The sequence below is a fragment of the Paroedura picta genome, chromosome 14 (assembly GCF_049243985.1).
Source record: "Paroedura picta isolate Pp20150507F chromosome 14, Ppicta_v3.0, whole genome shotgun sequence".
Lineage (NCBI taxonomy): Eukaryota > Metazoa > Chordata > Lepidosauria > Squamata > Gekkonidae > Paroedura > Paroedura picta.
The window spans coordinates 28,187,421-28,204,133 of NC_135382.1; the positions used below are offsets into that span (position 1 = coordinate 28,187,421).

General features: G+C 42.8%; 1 protein-coding gene across 3 annotated transcripts in view; it reads right to left on the minus strand.

Annotated features, from left to right (window-relative positions):
• The window catches only part of CDH8 (cadherin 8), a 282,681-nt gene that overhangs the window by 113,905 nt on the left and 152,063 nt on the right, over positions 1 to 16,713 (minus strand). For all 3 annotated transcript variants that reach the window (XM_077309853.1, XM_077309851.1, XM_077309854.1), the window contains exons 6-7: positions 10,946 to 11,133; positions 6,267 to 6,520 (exon numbers count right to left, since the gene is read on the minus strand). In XM_077309853.1, coding sequence (XP_077165968.1) covers positions 6,267 to 6,520; positions 10,946 to 11,133 — 442 coding nt within the window. The remainder of the gene's footprint in view (positions 1 to 6,266; positions 6,521 to 10,945; positions 11,134 to 16,713) is intronic.

Here is a 16,713-nt window from a genome sequence, read left to right on the forward strand (position 1 = left end):
AAGAGAATATGATTCCATTTAATTGTTTTTTAATGTGCACCTTGTTTCTCATGGGCAGGCAGAAGCAGTCTTTTGTACTGATCTTATTTTGCTAAACGAACAAATGTCTCCCTTGACGTCAGTCTATTTACAGCCTTTGAACGATAAAAAATAGGGTTTTGTCCGGGATTCTGGAATCATCTCTTTGCTGAGTTATCTCTTCTTCCCATACTCCGCCCCCTCCCCCCCCAAAAAAAATCTTCAAGAATTCCCTAAGTCAGAGTTGACAATGTCAAGCCATACATGTTAATCCCCATCCCTCCCACGACCTTCCTGTATGCAGATATAAAATCCAGGCATGTCCAGAGGCATGGGGCAACAAGCAAGTGCCAAAGGGCTCTTAGTCTACTGTTTGCATCCTACAGTTCTTGGACAAACCAGCCCACTGGACACAGACATTGCAAAAGATTAGGGTTGCCAGCCTCCAGAAGGGGCCTGAAGTCTTACAGTTGATGGTAGAGATCCATTTCCCTGGAGAAAATGGCTGCTTTGGTGCCTGGAGGCTGTGGTACTATATCCTGCTGAGGTCCCTCCCCTTCTTCCATAGGCTCCACCCACTCAAATCTCCAGATACTTGCCAACACAGAGCTGGAAGCCTTAAGGTAGGCTGTAAAGGTAAAGGTAAAAGTGTCCCCTGTGCAAGCACGGAGCCATGTCTGACCCTTGGGGTGACGCCCTCTAGCGTTTTCATGGCAGACTCAATACGGGGTGGTTTGCCAGTGCCTTCCCCAGTCATTACCGTTTTAACTACCAGCAAGCTGGGTACTCATTTTACCAACCTTGGAAGGATGGAAGGCTGAGTCAATCTTGAGCCGGCTGCTGGGATCGAACTCCCAGCCTCATGGTCAGAGCTTCAGACAGCATGTTGGCTGCCTTACCACCATGCACCACAAGAGGCTCTTATGGTAAGCTATACAGCAGGATTGACATACAAATGAACTCAGTTTAGACATTCAGTTTCTGAGGAGCTTTCAGTAAAAATAAATAAATAGCTAAATAAATAAATAAATAAATAAACTAACAACCTAAAATCAGTAAATTACCATGTTTAGCTCTTAAGATTGATATACAACATCTTAATCTGGCCCAGCTCAATCTCTTTCTGATGAACTGCATTTTATTGATTTGCTTTGACTTAAAATGGTTTATTTGAATTACAAAAAAAATATAATAATTTGGAAGTCTTTAGTTTTTTTTCGTTTGCAATAAGGTATAGAAGGGATTGATTCCTTTGAATTTAAAAACAACCACAAAGTAGTGTGCACCTCAGTTCATACATGAGGGCAAAAGTAATCTTTTGTATTGATTTTATTTTGCTACATAAATAAATGTCTCCCTTGATGTAATCCTACTTACAATCATCCTAGTGATAAAAATTAGGGTTTTGCGAGGGGTTTCGTATTGACTTTCAGCAATGAAATGTATTAAACCAAAACAACAATTCCTCAGCAGAAATGAAACACATTTACAAGGGTGAAAGAAGCTAAAACCCTTCTGACTCCCAATTAATACATATCATGCAAAATATAAAACACATCTCCATGCATACCTGAGATCTGGGGAACAAATACTCTGTTTGTAGCTACCTTGTCTTGGTAATGACATTGTAGCTCTTTTTAATGGGAAGACACTGTCAGATGTGTAAGCTATACATAAAACAACACATTTCTTTAAAAAAGGAACCACAAATATCCGGGTAAATAATAACCTTGGAAATTGCCTTAGTAACACCACAGGTTATTGGGACTTTGTTGTTAGCTTTTGAGACAGAGTGCTGGAGGAAATATATGGTGTGATCATACATTTCTTCAGCTGAAGACTCTGGGGTGAATTCGGACCGGATTCCCAGCGGTGTTACTTCCCTGCCTCTTCGTTCACTTCCAACCCATTCCTCCTTTTTTGTATTGATGTAAATGAAGGTCTAAAGCAGCATTTGGCATGAGGAACCCCTCCTTCCCCCCCCTTCCCCCTGCTGAGATGTGAATCACAATATTGATGCCGTAAATCACCGTATCTCAGTAATGCCAACCAGAGAGGGCATGTTACCAGGTGACTGAGATAAACAACCGCACATCAGGAAAGCAAGAAAAAAAAATATATAGCTAGGATTTCAGGGCTTGCTGTGAATTAAGAAAATGATTTGCTTCTACTAAAGATAAAACACTCTTAGAGGACACTTTCCCCCCCTCCTCCTGAGGGGAAAGAGGCGCTGAAGGGGTTTGTCTGAGGCAGATGACCTGAGGATTTCTGCACTTATGGGTTAAAAATAGCCTCCATGGAAAGCAGTCTTAATAAATTTACTTGTCCTCATTTGATCTGCAGCGTTTGGGTGAGATAATTTATTGTCAGGAATGATATATTTATTGTCAAGGTAATTTATCGACAGGAATGACATTTCTCCTGGAGAAAATGGTTGTTTTGGAAGGTGAAATGCACGGCAGTAGAAGAAGAAGAGTTGGTTTTTATAACCCACTTTTCACTGGCCAGAGGAGTCTCAAGGCGGCTTCCAATTGCCTTTGTTTTCTCTCCCCACAATAGACACCATGTAAGGTAGGTGGGGCTGAGAGAGAATTGTTACAAGGCCACCCAGCTGGCTGCATGTGGAGGAGGAGTGGGGAATCAAACCCTGTTCTCTGTATTAAAGCCACCTCTCAACCACTACATCAAGCTGGCTTATCAACCTCCCTACACGTCACCCACCCCAAGCTTCAGGTATTTCTGAAGCCAGCAATCCCACATAGATGGAATCCGTGTGCTTGTCAGCTGCAATCTGAACAATGGCCACCTTACAAGAAAGCACTGCTGAAAAGTCAAGTGGTCTGAAAATTAAAGCATACACTAGATACAATCCTTCAGGATCATTGTTGGAACTACAGGAATCGTGACTCAGGATTCCCATTCATTTCTCAGTCAAATAGATTTCAATATTACCAGACTTCCTCTTCCTTGGCCTTTCAATGTGTCCACCTAGCCATTTCTCTTGTTGTTCCTTTTCTGGGTTAGACCCAAAAGTTCCATTCCACTAATAGTGTAACCTTCCTCTAGAACAGGAAAACCTGTTCTAGGGACATTTGTCCAAAAGAGGACCCAACTCCACTTGTCTCATGTTTCTCAGTATCTTCTCTTTAATGAGACTCTTCTTCACTGCTTGATAACAGCCCTGGAATTGATCATTCCTGGGATGGAAATCGCATAACCAACCCGCATGCAGGGCCAGGAGATTTTCTGGAATTACAGCTCCCAACTATAGAGATCAGCTTCCCCCCAAAAAAACCCTGCCATCTCAGAAGATGGGCTGTATGTCTTCATACCCTGCATAGATTCTTTGATCTATTTATAACATTTCTTCAGCCGCCGTTCTTCCTCATGGAGCTTAAGGCAGCTTACAAACACATCAAATAAAACACATTAAATACATAAAACCAAAATTAAAAAAAAATCAGGACTGCTAGTGAGTTGAACCGCATGCAGTCCTAAATAAAACAAGCTTCATCTGTCTCCTGAAAGCTAAAAAGCCTGCATCAACAGATAACAATGCTCTAAGATAGATTTTCTACCTTAAATTACTGTAGTTTCTCCTTCCCTCACACAAGGTTTCTCCTTATCTGATCAGTCATGAATCAGGAAGATAAAAGCTGCTTTTCACTATTTAAAGGAGCCCGAAAGCAGCTTACAAACAACTTTCCCTTCCTCTCCGCACAACACCTGTAAGGCAGGTGAGTATGAGAGAGCTCAGATAGAACTGTTCTGCAAGAATAGCTCTGAGAGAACTGGGACCAGCCCAAGGTCACTCAGCTGGCTGCATGTGAAAGAGTGAGGAATCAAACCCAGGTCTCCAGACTGGAGTCTACCACTCTTTAACCACTGCACCACATGGACTCTCTAGTTGCAGGAGAGCATCTTCAACAAATTTGGTAAAGGGACCCTACTAATGAAGCCTAAAATTTCCCAAAGCAATTAAAATGAGGAAAGTGCCTAAGGTCGGAGGCTCTGATAATTCCCCCTCCCCATTTCCTTGTCATTTTCTAGTCATTTTAATGTTATTATGCTAATGAAAACAAGAAAAAAGTCTTGTGACATCTCCAAGACTGACAGATGCACTGTGGCAGAAGCTTTTGTGCGTGTCTCTCTGTGTGTGGGGAGACTAGAGCCTGCTTATCAAATGTGTAAAATGTCTCCTTAAGTAAACACAGACTTTGAGTGCATTGCAGGGAGTGGAATCACAGAGGCTGATAAGTCAAAAGACAGCAAGATATAGGACTAGGTGTGTCACCTAACTATGCAGAATACAAGAGCCAGTAGGCCTAATCTAAATGATTACAACTCCCCAAGCCGCGAAGGCCCTGGCACTGGGCCACTGCTCCCTGCCTCTGCAGGGCCATGCCGTGCCACGCATGTGCATTTGCACCATGCGTGGCCGCAAACGCGCATGCGTGGCACTTTTCCTGTGCACATGCGTAGTCTACTTTGGAGGTGACCATTATATGGCTCACAGAGGCTAAGTTGGATGTTGACAGGTATTGTGCAAGCTGTTATGCCTGGCATAGATGATAAAACACGTGTGACCTGGTCCCCCACAGATAAGGAGGCATCCACCCTGGCTCTTCACCAGGGGTAGTCAAACTGCGGCCCTTCAGATGTCCATGGACTACAATTCTCATGGGAATTGTAGTCCATGGACATCTGGAGGGCCGCAGTTTGACTAACCCTGCTCTTGACAGTGGTTGAAGGTGTTAAATTAGTCCCACCAAGGGCCATGAGTGGCAGTATGCTATCCTTGGCATGTTGCCCTAGCTACAGGACCTTCATCTTATCTAGATTTAGTTTCAGCTGACTCTTCCTTAGCCAGTCTACCACAACCTCCAGGCACCTGGTCAAAGAATCTGAGGGTATTGACAGACGGCTGTCCATCAGCAGAAACAGCTGGGTGTCATCAGAATATGGAGGCACCCCAGCCCAACACTCTGGACTAGCTGGTAGAAAAAGCTCAAATAGATGTTGAATAACATTGGGAAGAAAATAGCTCCCAGTGGGACCACACATACAAGGGCCTGCTGCTGGAGGTTTTCTCCCCGAGTGCCGCACTCTTTTCCCAGCCTTGGAGGAAAGATTGCAGCAATTTTAAGGCTGTGCCTTGAATCCCCATGCCGGCTAGGTGCTGTGCTGGCAACCCATAAGTAGAACATCAGCAGCAGCACCATCCCGCCTAGATACAGCTGCTTCAGGAGATCATCTGTGAGAGCGCTCAGAGCCACCTATAATTGGCTCTCTAATTTGCCTCTCAATACACAAAAAAAACGAAAGACCACAAGTGAGATGGCCTAAATTTATTTTCGGGTAGACAAACGCGTGTGCTGATGAATCTGGCGAACGGGAAGAAATAAGAGTGATTATATCCACATTATTGTAATTGAGTGTTGGTGTAATTTCCATCCTTCTTAATGCAAGTTTAAATAAATATAGTTGTTTCTAAGGAAGCCATTGTAACTTGAAATGATGTCCCTTAAAATGAAAAAGGTCACCCTTTGTCTGATATAACCAGATGGTTGGAGGAATGAAAGGTTTTAATTTGGAACGTTACTTGATTCAAAGTATCCCGACACGATAAAATAGGTATTCCTGGAAATGCTGGCTCCTCCCTCTTTTCAAACCAATAAACATGAGAAAGGATGCACACATGACCAAGAAGAAAGAACAATATCTACCAAATACTTTCTTCCACCGTACTGAGCATTTTACACAAAGGACGATCTTTAACAGCAGCCCATGCAGAGGGAAAGGACCATGTGGTTAAATTGTAGACCTCAATGACATGAAATTGGATGATAACTCCTATGTAAGTCAGCCTTTAAAAGAAACCAAGGCAAATTAACGGAGGGTAGGTGCATGGGTTGCTACTAGGAGAAGAAGAGAGCCAGCTACATGCCTGCAGATCTACAGATCAATTATCCATGATGATTAAATGGAACCTACAAGTCAGCATACCTCTGAATACCAGGTACAGGAGGGGTCAGCACCAAGAAAATGCTTTGGCCTCCATGCCCCTATCTGTGGGTCTTCAAGTTGGCCAGTGCTGAAAACAGGGTGCTGGACTGGATGGACCACTTATCTATCTGAGATAGATAGATAGATAGATGGATGGATGGATGGATGGATGGATGGATGGATAAGACAAGCAAGATAGGCAGTAACATTAAATATATCAGATAACTTTAAATGATCAGTACCTTATGGCACTTGAAGTGACATCAGGGTCACGAGCAGTCACCTGACCAATCACAGAGTCAATGGCAGCATTTTCATGCACTTCTAGCAGATAATCTGGTGACGAAAAGATGGGCGGCTCGTCAGCATCCTCTACGACGATCTTGATTGTTGCCGTATCTTTGAAGGGCCCCACGCTGATGAAACGTTGATCAATGTGAACATTGGTCGCCTCTATCTTCAGAGTATAAGATTTCTTGGTCTCATAGTCCAGGGGCTGTTGAAATTGACACAGATAAATGGCTTTTTGCTAGGAGCCGCAGCAGCACAACAAATGCATACAACGCCAAGAGACAAAATTGTTATTCATTCCAGCTCCGGTCGCTGGGTTTAAAAGCAATCACTCCCCACTCGTTTTGCTCTGGCCTGTAAATCGTTCGGTTTATTGATACCTGTTTATTGGGTAAGCCTCAATGAAACCTGGCGTCCTTTGCCTTTAAAAAACAAACAAAACAAAACTAGGAATATGCACACAAACTCTTAACTGGGGGTACCATCAATATTCAGCCCTTGCTATGTATTATTTAAAAAAAAACGTGCTAATAGCATGACTTGCATACTAATCATGCACCTAATCAGTATTCTGTTAACTGAAGATAAAGAATGGGGAAGGGGGGGGTGGGGGGTGGGGGGGTGGGAACGCCTTGGCTGTGCAGTGTAAAAATTTTACTTCATGTGGAAGTGCATGAACAATGTGCCGAATTGGCAATGATTGTGGAAAGACATTATTCAGAACAATCTATATCTAATCATATGAAATTAAAAAAGCATTGCTATATATATTATTTGCAACCGTTTGTGAGAGTATACGTGCCTTACAGTCTATGCCATGTGGCTTTACCTTTTGCTTATCGTTACAGAGAAGAACAGTCTTGGTGATGCTTAAAGTCAGCTTTGGTTTAAATTGGACTGCTATGCAAATGTCACATATGCATTTGATTTGGCTTCTCTTTGGTAATTCTGCATTGGCAATACTTGTGCGCGACTGTACAAGTGCATTGTCACTCCTTGGCTAACTGTTGAGAATGCAGCCTTCCTGGGACATTTGCCTGGGCAAGGTGCATGAAACTTTAGTGGCTGTACAAAGAACAAAGCAGGGGGAGGGACATTATGATTCTGTTTTGTGAGTCAAATCTGGAACAAGTGAAAACTGTAAAGGTCATAGGAAACATGCCCCTTTATAAGGAAACATGAACAGACAACTGGAATGGATCTGGTCGAAAACCCCTTTCTAAGATTGCTTTGTTGCATCCAACAGAGATTTTTTAATGAAGGCCCATTCCACTGGTAGCTGACACTTTATAAGATGGGATGTATCAGGTGTATCCAACATTAAATATATGTAGGCATAGTCAGAACACAAGGGTTGGTTTTTGACCGGTTTCTTTACCGACATCGGAAGGATTGAAGGCTGAGTCAACCTTGAGCCAGCTGCTGGGATTGAACTCCCAGCCTCATGGTCAGAGCTTCAGACAGCATGTCAGCTGCCTTACCACCCTGCACCACAAGATCTAAATCTAGGGTAACAAAAAACAAAAAAAAGGTATCTGGAATGAAAAATTGCGATATTCACAGGATTTCTCCACAGCATGACAAACTATGTATCTGAATATTTATATATTTCATGGATGTACTTGCCAGTAAGTTGTCCCTATAATTTTTAAATGAAATATGGAAGATGGGGAGGGGAAGAGATGTCATACAGGTTTTTCTTAAAGCTATTTTCAATTGTCGGTTTTATGATAATGCAAGATTCCCGTCTGCTGCAACTCCGAGAACATCCACACACGTATATTCACAATCTAACCCCGTGCCTCACAATGATTAAAATTTCAGGCATGCAAATTTGTCAAGCTTTGGAAAGATATGCAAATTTGCATTACAATGTCCCATGGAAAAAAAACCAAAAAAAAAAAAAAAACCAAGAAGGAAGGAAAAGAGAAAGAAAATGACACAGAAGCTTAAATCTGCAATGCAAATACAAAGAGCACAAACAGAAATCACAGAACTCTTTCAGGAACTCTGAAAGCTTAAATATATATTCTTACTTTAAAAAAAAACTGTGTTGATTTTTTTGTTAAAGATATGAATCCAGCTCTAATGGGACTTTGCAATTTTTAGTAAACATGACAAGCATTTGCTTCTACGTCGACACAGAAATTACTAACCATTTGTACCTACGAATCGGTGGATATAAATCAGCATATTCACAATTTGCCAATCACACATCCTGTGTCATTTGTGCTGTTTCAGATTCAAAATGCTACCAACCCCAAGCGTTTGTCGGTCTGGTTCTCCGAACATCCCACTGTAAATCTGTTCTCCATTGTATGACTGTAGGACTATACTGATATATGCATTGCTGTTTGGATTTTTAAAGGACAATACTAGAGTCACCATTTGACTACTTGCAGCAGCCTCAGCCCCAGTCTTCTGCTCTCAAGAACTTGAAGAGTGCAAGGGGGAAAAAAGGCTGGAAACTGGTCTCCATAGTTTCAAATCAGTAGCCATGTTGGTCTGAAGTAGCACAATGAAATCAGAGTCCAGTTGCACCTTTAAGACCAATAATAATATCTGAATAAATCTTTGTTGGTCTTAAAGGTGCTACTGGACTCTGATATCATTGGTCTCCACAGTGACACTCTAGGAATGTCTTCATGTCTCTACGGTGTTTACCAAAGCAATCAGAGAAAATTGCTCATGTGTCACCCAGAAGTGATGTCACATACTCGACTCCATCCACCCCAGTCACCACTCAAAATCTCTTTGAATCCTTAAGAAGTGATGGAAACCTTGGACAATACACAATGTTATAGTTTGGGGGCAGATTGAGACTATGTACTCAGACAAAACCAGTGTGCACCTGTAGGGCAGTTTCTGTTAAGAGCTGATCAGTGAGTTGCCGGCAGTTGGTCAACCCCACCCTAGTTCCAAATGTAGAATAGAACAGACACTGTTTCTACCTCATCTTTCCCAGTGATTAGTAACACTGTTTTCTGACACTGTTTACCATGAAGTTCAGGTGATGATGAACAGCTATGAGGGAAGTTCCTTCCCAAAGATCTTCTGAACCCAGATGCCTTAGTGACTTCCCAATCCAACTTGCAACGCACAAACTGCTCTACTCTTGACCCTCTGTTTCGGGCCTAAACTATCGGGCTGAGAACAGGCCAATTAAAATTGTCTTCCATTTCCCAAGAGGTAAATGTGTGTGTGTGTGTGTGTGTGATGTCTTTATCTCATCCATTTTAAGATGGGAGGGACTTACTAGCAGTGGAAGAGGCCAGCACTAGAATCTTAGCTCCTGGCAAGCCAACAATGTCACTTCTGGTGTACACAAGAAGTGATCTCGGGAAATTTCAGTATCTGGGCAAAAAATATATGGTAGAAGCCGTTTTTACCATAGAGTTTTTTGCCCAAATACCAGAGTGTCCCTGCATTGTTGGTGATGTAATGACAACACGTTTGGCAAATGACATCACATTGCCTGTGCTGAAGCTGAGATGCTGTATAGGATCTGTGTGGGTCCACTCCAGTGCTGGTAAATCCTTCTATCAGCCAGTTGATCAGTGGTAGGGATGTGGGAGATCTCCCATCCCCAGTGACAGGATGCCCACAGTAAGGGCCAAAGATTTGTTACCTCCAAACAGGAAGTAGCTGGGGTTTATGGAAGAAGTTCAGGGTTTGAGATGCAAAAATACTAACTGCACCTTATAGACGTTTCAGTCATTTCAACAGCAGTGATCTTCTCACTGAAACAAGCAGGGTTTTACGATCTTTCAGTTTGGCTAGATCGCATCCCAACCAATTAAACAAAGCTATTCTTTTCGTTTAGGAAAGCAGAATTACAAAACACATTTCCTGGCTGTCGTGGCATATACATTTCCCTTTATATATCAATAGGGACCTGTAGCTTTATGTTCTACAATTCTAAAACAATGATTGTTAAATATCATCTAAACCTATTTCTTTCCCCTTGATATTTGTGGTGCAGCTCTGGATTCCTGATACAGATGCAACAGCGCCAAGCAACAGAAGAGGTCGGGATGGGTTCTGTGGTGCTCACTATGAAATCCAGCAGCACAGAAAGCCATAGGTGTGCTGGGAGAGAAAGGAACAGCTGGCACACAGCAGAGAGCCGGAATCCTCAAGAACGATGAATACAAAAAAGCAGAAAGAATGGTGTTGACTAGATCTGGCATAGATCTTTTTTTTTTTTCCTTCTAAGAGAAATGAAACTAGATTTAAAAAAGAAATCAATACTCCTGACAATCAGCGCTCCATTTTTATCCTGGCTGAACAGCTTTTTCAGGTTTTTGGTAGTTTTTCGGAATCCTGAAGGACCTGTTTCCCCTCAAGAAATGATAAGTAAAAGAAAGCATGTACACAGTGGGAAGCAAAGGCCACCTCATGGTATGTATTTAGTTTTATTTAGCTTTTTACATTGTCTGAAAGATGAAGGATTAGAATGACACAATAGCAGAATATCCAAGAGCTTGCAGAGCCACCCAGAAAAACAGAAAAATACACCTATATAGAAGTGACTTGACCCTGTCATCTGAAGCAGAGTTACCCCTTTAGAAGCCCACTTGGAAGCATGGAGACGCTTTATCAAGGTCCATAAGCACCAGATTTCATTTACCTTTCTCAATCGAAGAATGCCTTCCTGAGTCTGGGAGTCGGAGGTGATTTCAAATATATCCATTCCGTCTCCTTCAATAATATCGTAGAACGATTTTCCATTCTCGCCAATGTCCAGGTCGTTTGCTTTAACCCTTCCTATCGGATCACCAATAGCAATGTCTTCCAATACTGAAAAATGATACAAACCTGAAAGGGGGGAAAAGAGAGAGAGAGAGATGGGGGAAATCCATGCAACCCTGTTATTATACCTGATTACACCTTATTTCCATTTCCCGAAGAAGGGGAAACTTATTGCAATCATCCATTGATGGCTTTATTTACTCAGAAGTTGCCTAATCTTACTCAGGAAGTTTTCTTGCACGCCCAGGGAAATGCCGATCACCATTCTGGGATCAGAGGGCAAATTACTTTCAGGCTAGACTGGCCAGGGATACTGAGTTTGGGGGGGGGGGAGTGTAATATGGTAATTGAATTGGGGTCACTGTGGTGGGCAGGTGAATTCCCTGCATTCTGCAAGGACTAGATGACCCTGGAGGTCCCTTCCAATTCTATGATTTTGTGAACATGTTGATGGAGCAACCTGAAGTTTGAGAATATGGTTTAGACTTATGTTGGTAGTTTTCCTATATGGCTATAAACAGAACTTAACATAAAACACGACATTTTTTTTCAGCACACACACACATACACACAGATGAATTTGCAGTAGCCTATCTGGAACCTCTTGACATATCTTTGCATTGCTATACCATCAGCTTATGAAATGATGTGTTCTGTTTTTTCCTGGATGGATCTGCCTCATCTTCCCTTTCTGCGGCTCTGCTCTGCTTTGCTTTGCTTTGCTTTGCTTTGCTTTGCTTTGCTTTGCTTTGCTTTGCTTTGCTTTGCACTGGCTCCCTCCCCTCTCCCTCCCCCAGCCTCTTACTCCTCCGGAATTCCTTTTGGGTTTGCAACAACATTTCAATATGTCATCTGGACTCCCATTTTTTTCATAGTTGTTTGTAATGCCCATCCATGCACAGACATTTTTGTTCTTAATTGGGGTGGTGGTATCCATCAGTTAGTTTAATGGCCTTTCCCCCCAGCAAACAAGCTTCAAAAAGACAAAATTATAGCTGTGGTTAGCCCCAATGAGCAAATTTTATATTCATATGGAGTAACGGATTGGATTTTTATGAAATATTAGGATTGTGTTTTAACCATCCTGATCATTTCTTATAGTATAAGGTAAAAAAGAAATGCAATCCAAAAAGAAACCAGAGTATATCATTTCTTATAACTGCACTCAAGGTGAATGTCAGGTCTTGGGGGCAAGGGCTGGTTAGAGATTGTGCAACCAGGACCTCCCCTCCTCTTCTGTCTACCACCATAACCCCTCCTCATATCCTTCTTCTCTTCCCTAAGGCTGTCAGTCTCCAGTTGGGACTGGGGGATCCCCAAAAATTACACCTCATCTCCAGACTACAGAGATCACTTCCCTTGGAGAAAACAGATGTTTTGGAGAGCAGACATTATGGTGTTGTATCCAACTGATTCCCTATCCTCGGCAGGCTCAACCTCCAAATTTCTAGGAGTTTCCAGCCTTGGAGCTGGAAACCTTAACCTTCCCCCACCCCATTGGTGGCCAGAAGACCTGGCAACTCTCCCTCACACATCTGTACACCTCTCCCCCCACACACTTATATTCATTTATTTATTAAAGTTTTGTACTGCCCGTCCCTCTTGTGCTCAGGGAGGTTTACGACATATCTTTAACCGCTCCTGCGGAGCGGATAAAATAAATCCCTAAGGGCTATTGGGGAGGAGTTAGGGCGGGCTCTGTCCATGATAAAAACTTGGAGGGGCGAATCAGGAGCCGCGAAGCCTGCGCGAAGCTGCCCCCACAGCCCAGAAATTAACCAGGCATGCGCAGAGTCACATGCATACCTGGTTGCTGAGCCCAACAAGCTGCCATGGCCCTGGCACCCCACCTCCCCACTGCAGCACGCATACCCGGAATCCCGAGCATGCGTCTATCCCCTCTCCATCGCCTGCGCCGCCCCCAGCCCATGCTGCACCGCTTCCCCGCCTTCCCCCAACAGCTGCCACCCACCACTACACCACCTCCTCCCTCCAACGCCCTGCAAGACCATTTATCCCTACGCCCAACCTCTGCCCATTTTTATACATGGGCTTTATCCCTAGTATATATATATATAATAATAAAACAGGCACAATCCTAAAAAAACCCAGTAAGTTACAATGGTTAAAAACATTAAAATTATTACAGTTGTAAAATCCTGTGTTGTACTCTATATTAGCAGTATTAGTTTGCATTTGCTTAGAATGATATACCCTCCTCAGGCATATGGGGTGGAAAGATGGTGTCATATGGTGTTATACTTCAGTGTCATATGGTGTTATATTCTTATCTATCGATGTGTAGCTAAGCGTGTGTGTTGGGAGGCCAGTACCTGTGGTGGTTTATGGACCACAACCATAGCCCTGGTGTAACAACTCCATATGCCATACTCAACTGTGTTTGGATTCCTCCCATAGCAAATTTCAAAGTAAAGTTGCACGCTTAAAAGGATTCCGGGGAATGGTAGAGGACAGGAAGGCCTGGAGGATCATTGTCCATGGGGTCGTGATGGGTTGGACATGACTTCACAACGAACAAAAACAACACATGCCAAAATGTATATTGATTGTTGCATATTTTATTGAGTAGACTTTTGATAATTTAGGGGAAGTTTTATTGGGATTTTATATATGTTGTAACCCGCCACGAGCCATTGCGGGAGCGGCGGGCTAGAAATTAAATAAATAAATAATAAATAAATAAATAAAATTAAATAAATAATTCAAATCCCAGTAGGCAAGTCTTATCTGGTTTCAACGGAGTTTCTGGCACAGTAGTTTGTATTACATCTCAGGTTGCTCATTAGCCAGGGAAGGAATCAAAATTACTCATTCTAATGACATCTCTTTCTGATTTTTAGTAATGATCTGGAAACCAGCAAAGCATGGGCAACCTCTTGCTCCTGCACGCATCTACAGACAGCCTAATTATGCATGCTTCTTGGTAATTTCACTTGTTTCAGAAACGAGTAAGAGGTGAAATTATCAGTTTCAGGACTACTTATCGCTGAAACCAATCAGACAAAAACCATGCATACCTGATGAGTCAAACACCCTTAACTATTGGCATGGTATTCATTCCATTTTGTTACCCTTTTGGGGGCAAACATTTGTTGGTATCCTGATGTACTGTAATTGTGGGGACTATTTGCATAGGTTACAGCTGGTTTTGAACTTGTGAATGCTCATAAAGTGCTAAAGGTGATCCATTTCCGTAGAGTGTGTTTAGCATGAGTGCCTTACACATATATTTTTTAAAAATCCATTATCTGGGAGCTGAGAGATGACTTACTAATCAATTATGCTTTGTTTGTGCCCAGCTCAGAGCCTGCCTGAAGAAAGTGAGTTTGCTGGAAAAAATTAGAATGTTCTCAATGTCTACTTCTTTCTAATGGACTGGGAGGAGGGGGAGAGATAGGGATAGTTTCCATTTCTGAATGAGTTATACAGGAACAAAAGACAGGACCAGTTAGAGGTAAGGAGGAGATCAGTCTGCATTTGAAATCTGTAGGAAGTTACTGTGCATCCAAGATGGAATCAATTAACACAATGTTTTGGTCTTTCTGCGTTATAGAAGATAGAGGAATACTGCTCCCATTCAGGAAAAAAAAAAAGGATGAAGTCAAGAACTTGACCTTTAGGACCAACCTGGTAGAACTTTAATAAGAATATGCCCCACAAAGGACTCTAAGATTGTCCAACAGGAATACCTTTGTGATCCCTGCCCCCCAAAAAAGTACATCTGACCTCAACCAGGGCTAGGGCCCTTTCTGTCCTGGCCCTGACGTGGTTGAATGATTTCCCAGAAGAACAGAGGTCTCTGATGAACTAGGCCAGTTCTGCAGGGCCTCTGTGATGGAGCTCTTCTACCAGGCGTTTGGTTTGGGCCAATGAACATCAGGCAGCTTGATCAAACATTTATACCCCCACCCCCAAAAACGAGACACTCTAATTGATCTAATCTGCCTACACATCTGTTTGGTTGTTTTTAAGATTATGTTAAAATAACTAATTTATTGTACATGCTTTTATACCATGTTGGAAGTTGCCCCAAGCTGACAGTGCCAGGAGGAGTGGGATATACATTTTGAATAAATAAATAAAGACTCAAGGTGGTGTACTGAAGTATGAATCAGGAAGTCCTACTAGGTCCTAACTGCACCTACTTCATGCCAAGAGGGTTGACTCCCAGGTGTGTAGCCAATTTCTGCTTAATGCAGCCTGCTTAATACCTGGGTAAGGAAGGAAAGAGACTGTAGTTGGACACAACTTTTTTTGGAAGGTGAGACAAAGCATACTTGCTGATGCAGTCAAGACAGACTGACAGTAGCCTGCAGAAGGTCAAACAAGGCACATATTACAATTTGTGAATCTCTTTGAACATAATTCATCCACTGCTGATTCACTCTATCTTTAATGTATGATGGCTTTTAAAGTACCACGCTTCTTGAAACTCCGTACTCCCCACCGTTTTCCATATTCATTACTATGCGTTGTTATGTCTGGCGTTTTCCTTCTGTGTTCACTGCATAAAAATTAACATATGTTTTGACCACAAATCTGAAGCTGAGTTTAATCTATAATTTATTCTTTGCTATTTGTTTTTAAGTGGGAGAGAACAATAAAATAAATATGTGGACCATTGATAAATCTTTAAGTTGTGCAGAAGGAAGGAAGGAACAGCATAAGCCTGTGTATAGTGTTCGTAATTAATACTGATGAGTTATATTTTACAGCAGGTATCTTCTCACTGCATTGAAGGGACAAATGTGGCTGCCTCCTCTTACCAGCACCCTGCTGATTGTCACATCAGACAGACACTGGACCCTGGAAAAGGAGACAACCCAGCTTCCTTCATTGGGCTGGCATCCTTGTTTTTCTTCTGCTTCAAAGTTATTTGTCACAACTGGTGGTTATGCACATGGGGGTAGATCCTTTTGTGGTGGAACCTGAACTGGCATGCTAGTCTCCACCAGGATTGGGGGCCTCCTTAAGAGGATGGATGCATGCTGAGCACTTCCTGGGCTGAGGTGGCAGGTGCCTTGCATTGCAGATGGCAGGGGGGAGCCCTACTAAAGCTGATTCCCATGGGGCTCCTTCCTCATGCCTCCTCCCATTTGCACAATAAGTCTGGTGGTTAGGGGAACTTAGCCTGTATATCACTCGGTCCCCGCGGGGTCACCTGCTGATGAGGGTGGCCTCCTTGCTGTCGGCTTGCCACAAAGGGTCAGAATCTGCCTATGGTTTCTTGTCACTCATTTGCATAACAATAAAGCTGTGAGGTCCGGTACACATCCCCCTGCGATACAATCTCATTCTGATGTCATATTCTGATGTCATATTCTGAGAGCCAGTTTGGTGTAGTGGTTAGGATTGCGGACTTCTAATCTGCCATGCCAGGTTCAATTCTGCGCTCCCCCACATGCAACCAGCTGGGTGACCTTGGGCTCGCCACAGCACTGATAAAGCTGTTCTGACCGGGCAGTGATATCAGGGCTCTCTCAGCCTCACCCACCCCACAGGGTGTCTGTTGTGGGGAGAGGAATGGGAAGGCGACTGTAAGCCGCTTTGAGCCTCCTTCAGGTAGGGAAAAGCGGCATATAAGAACCAACTCTTCTTCTTCTTATGCATTTAGTGTTGTGTCAA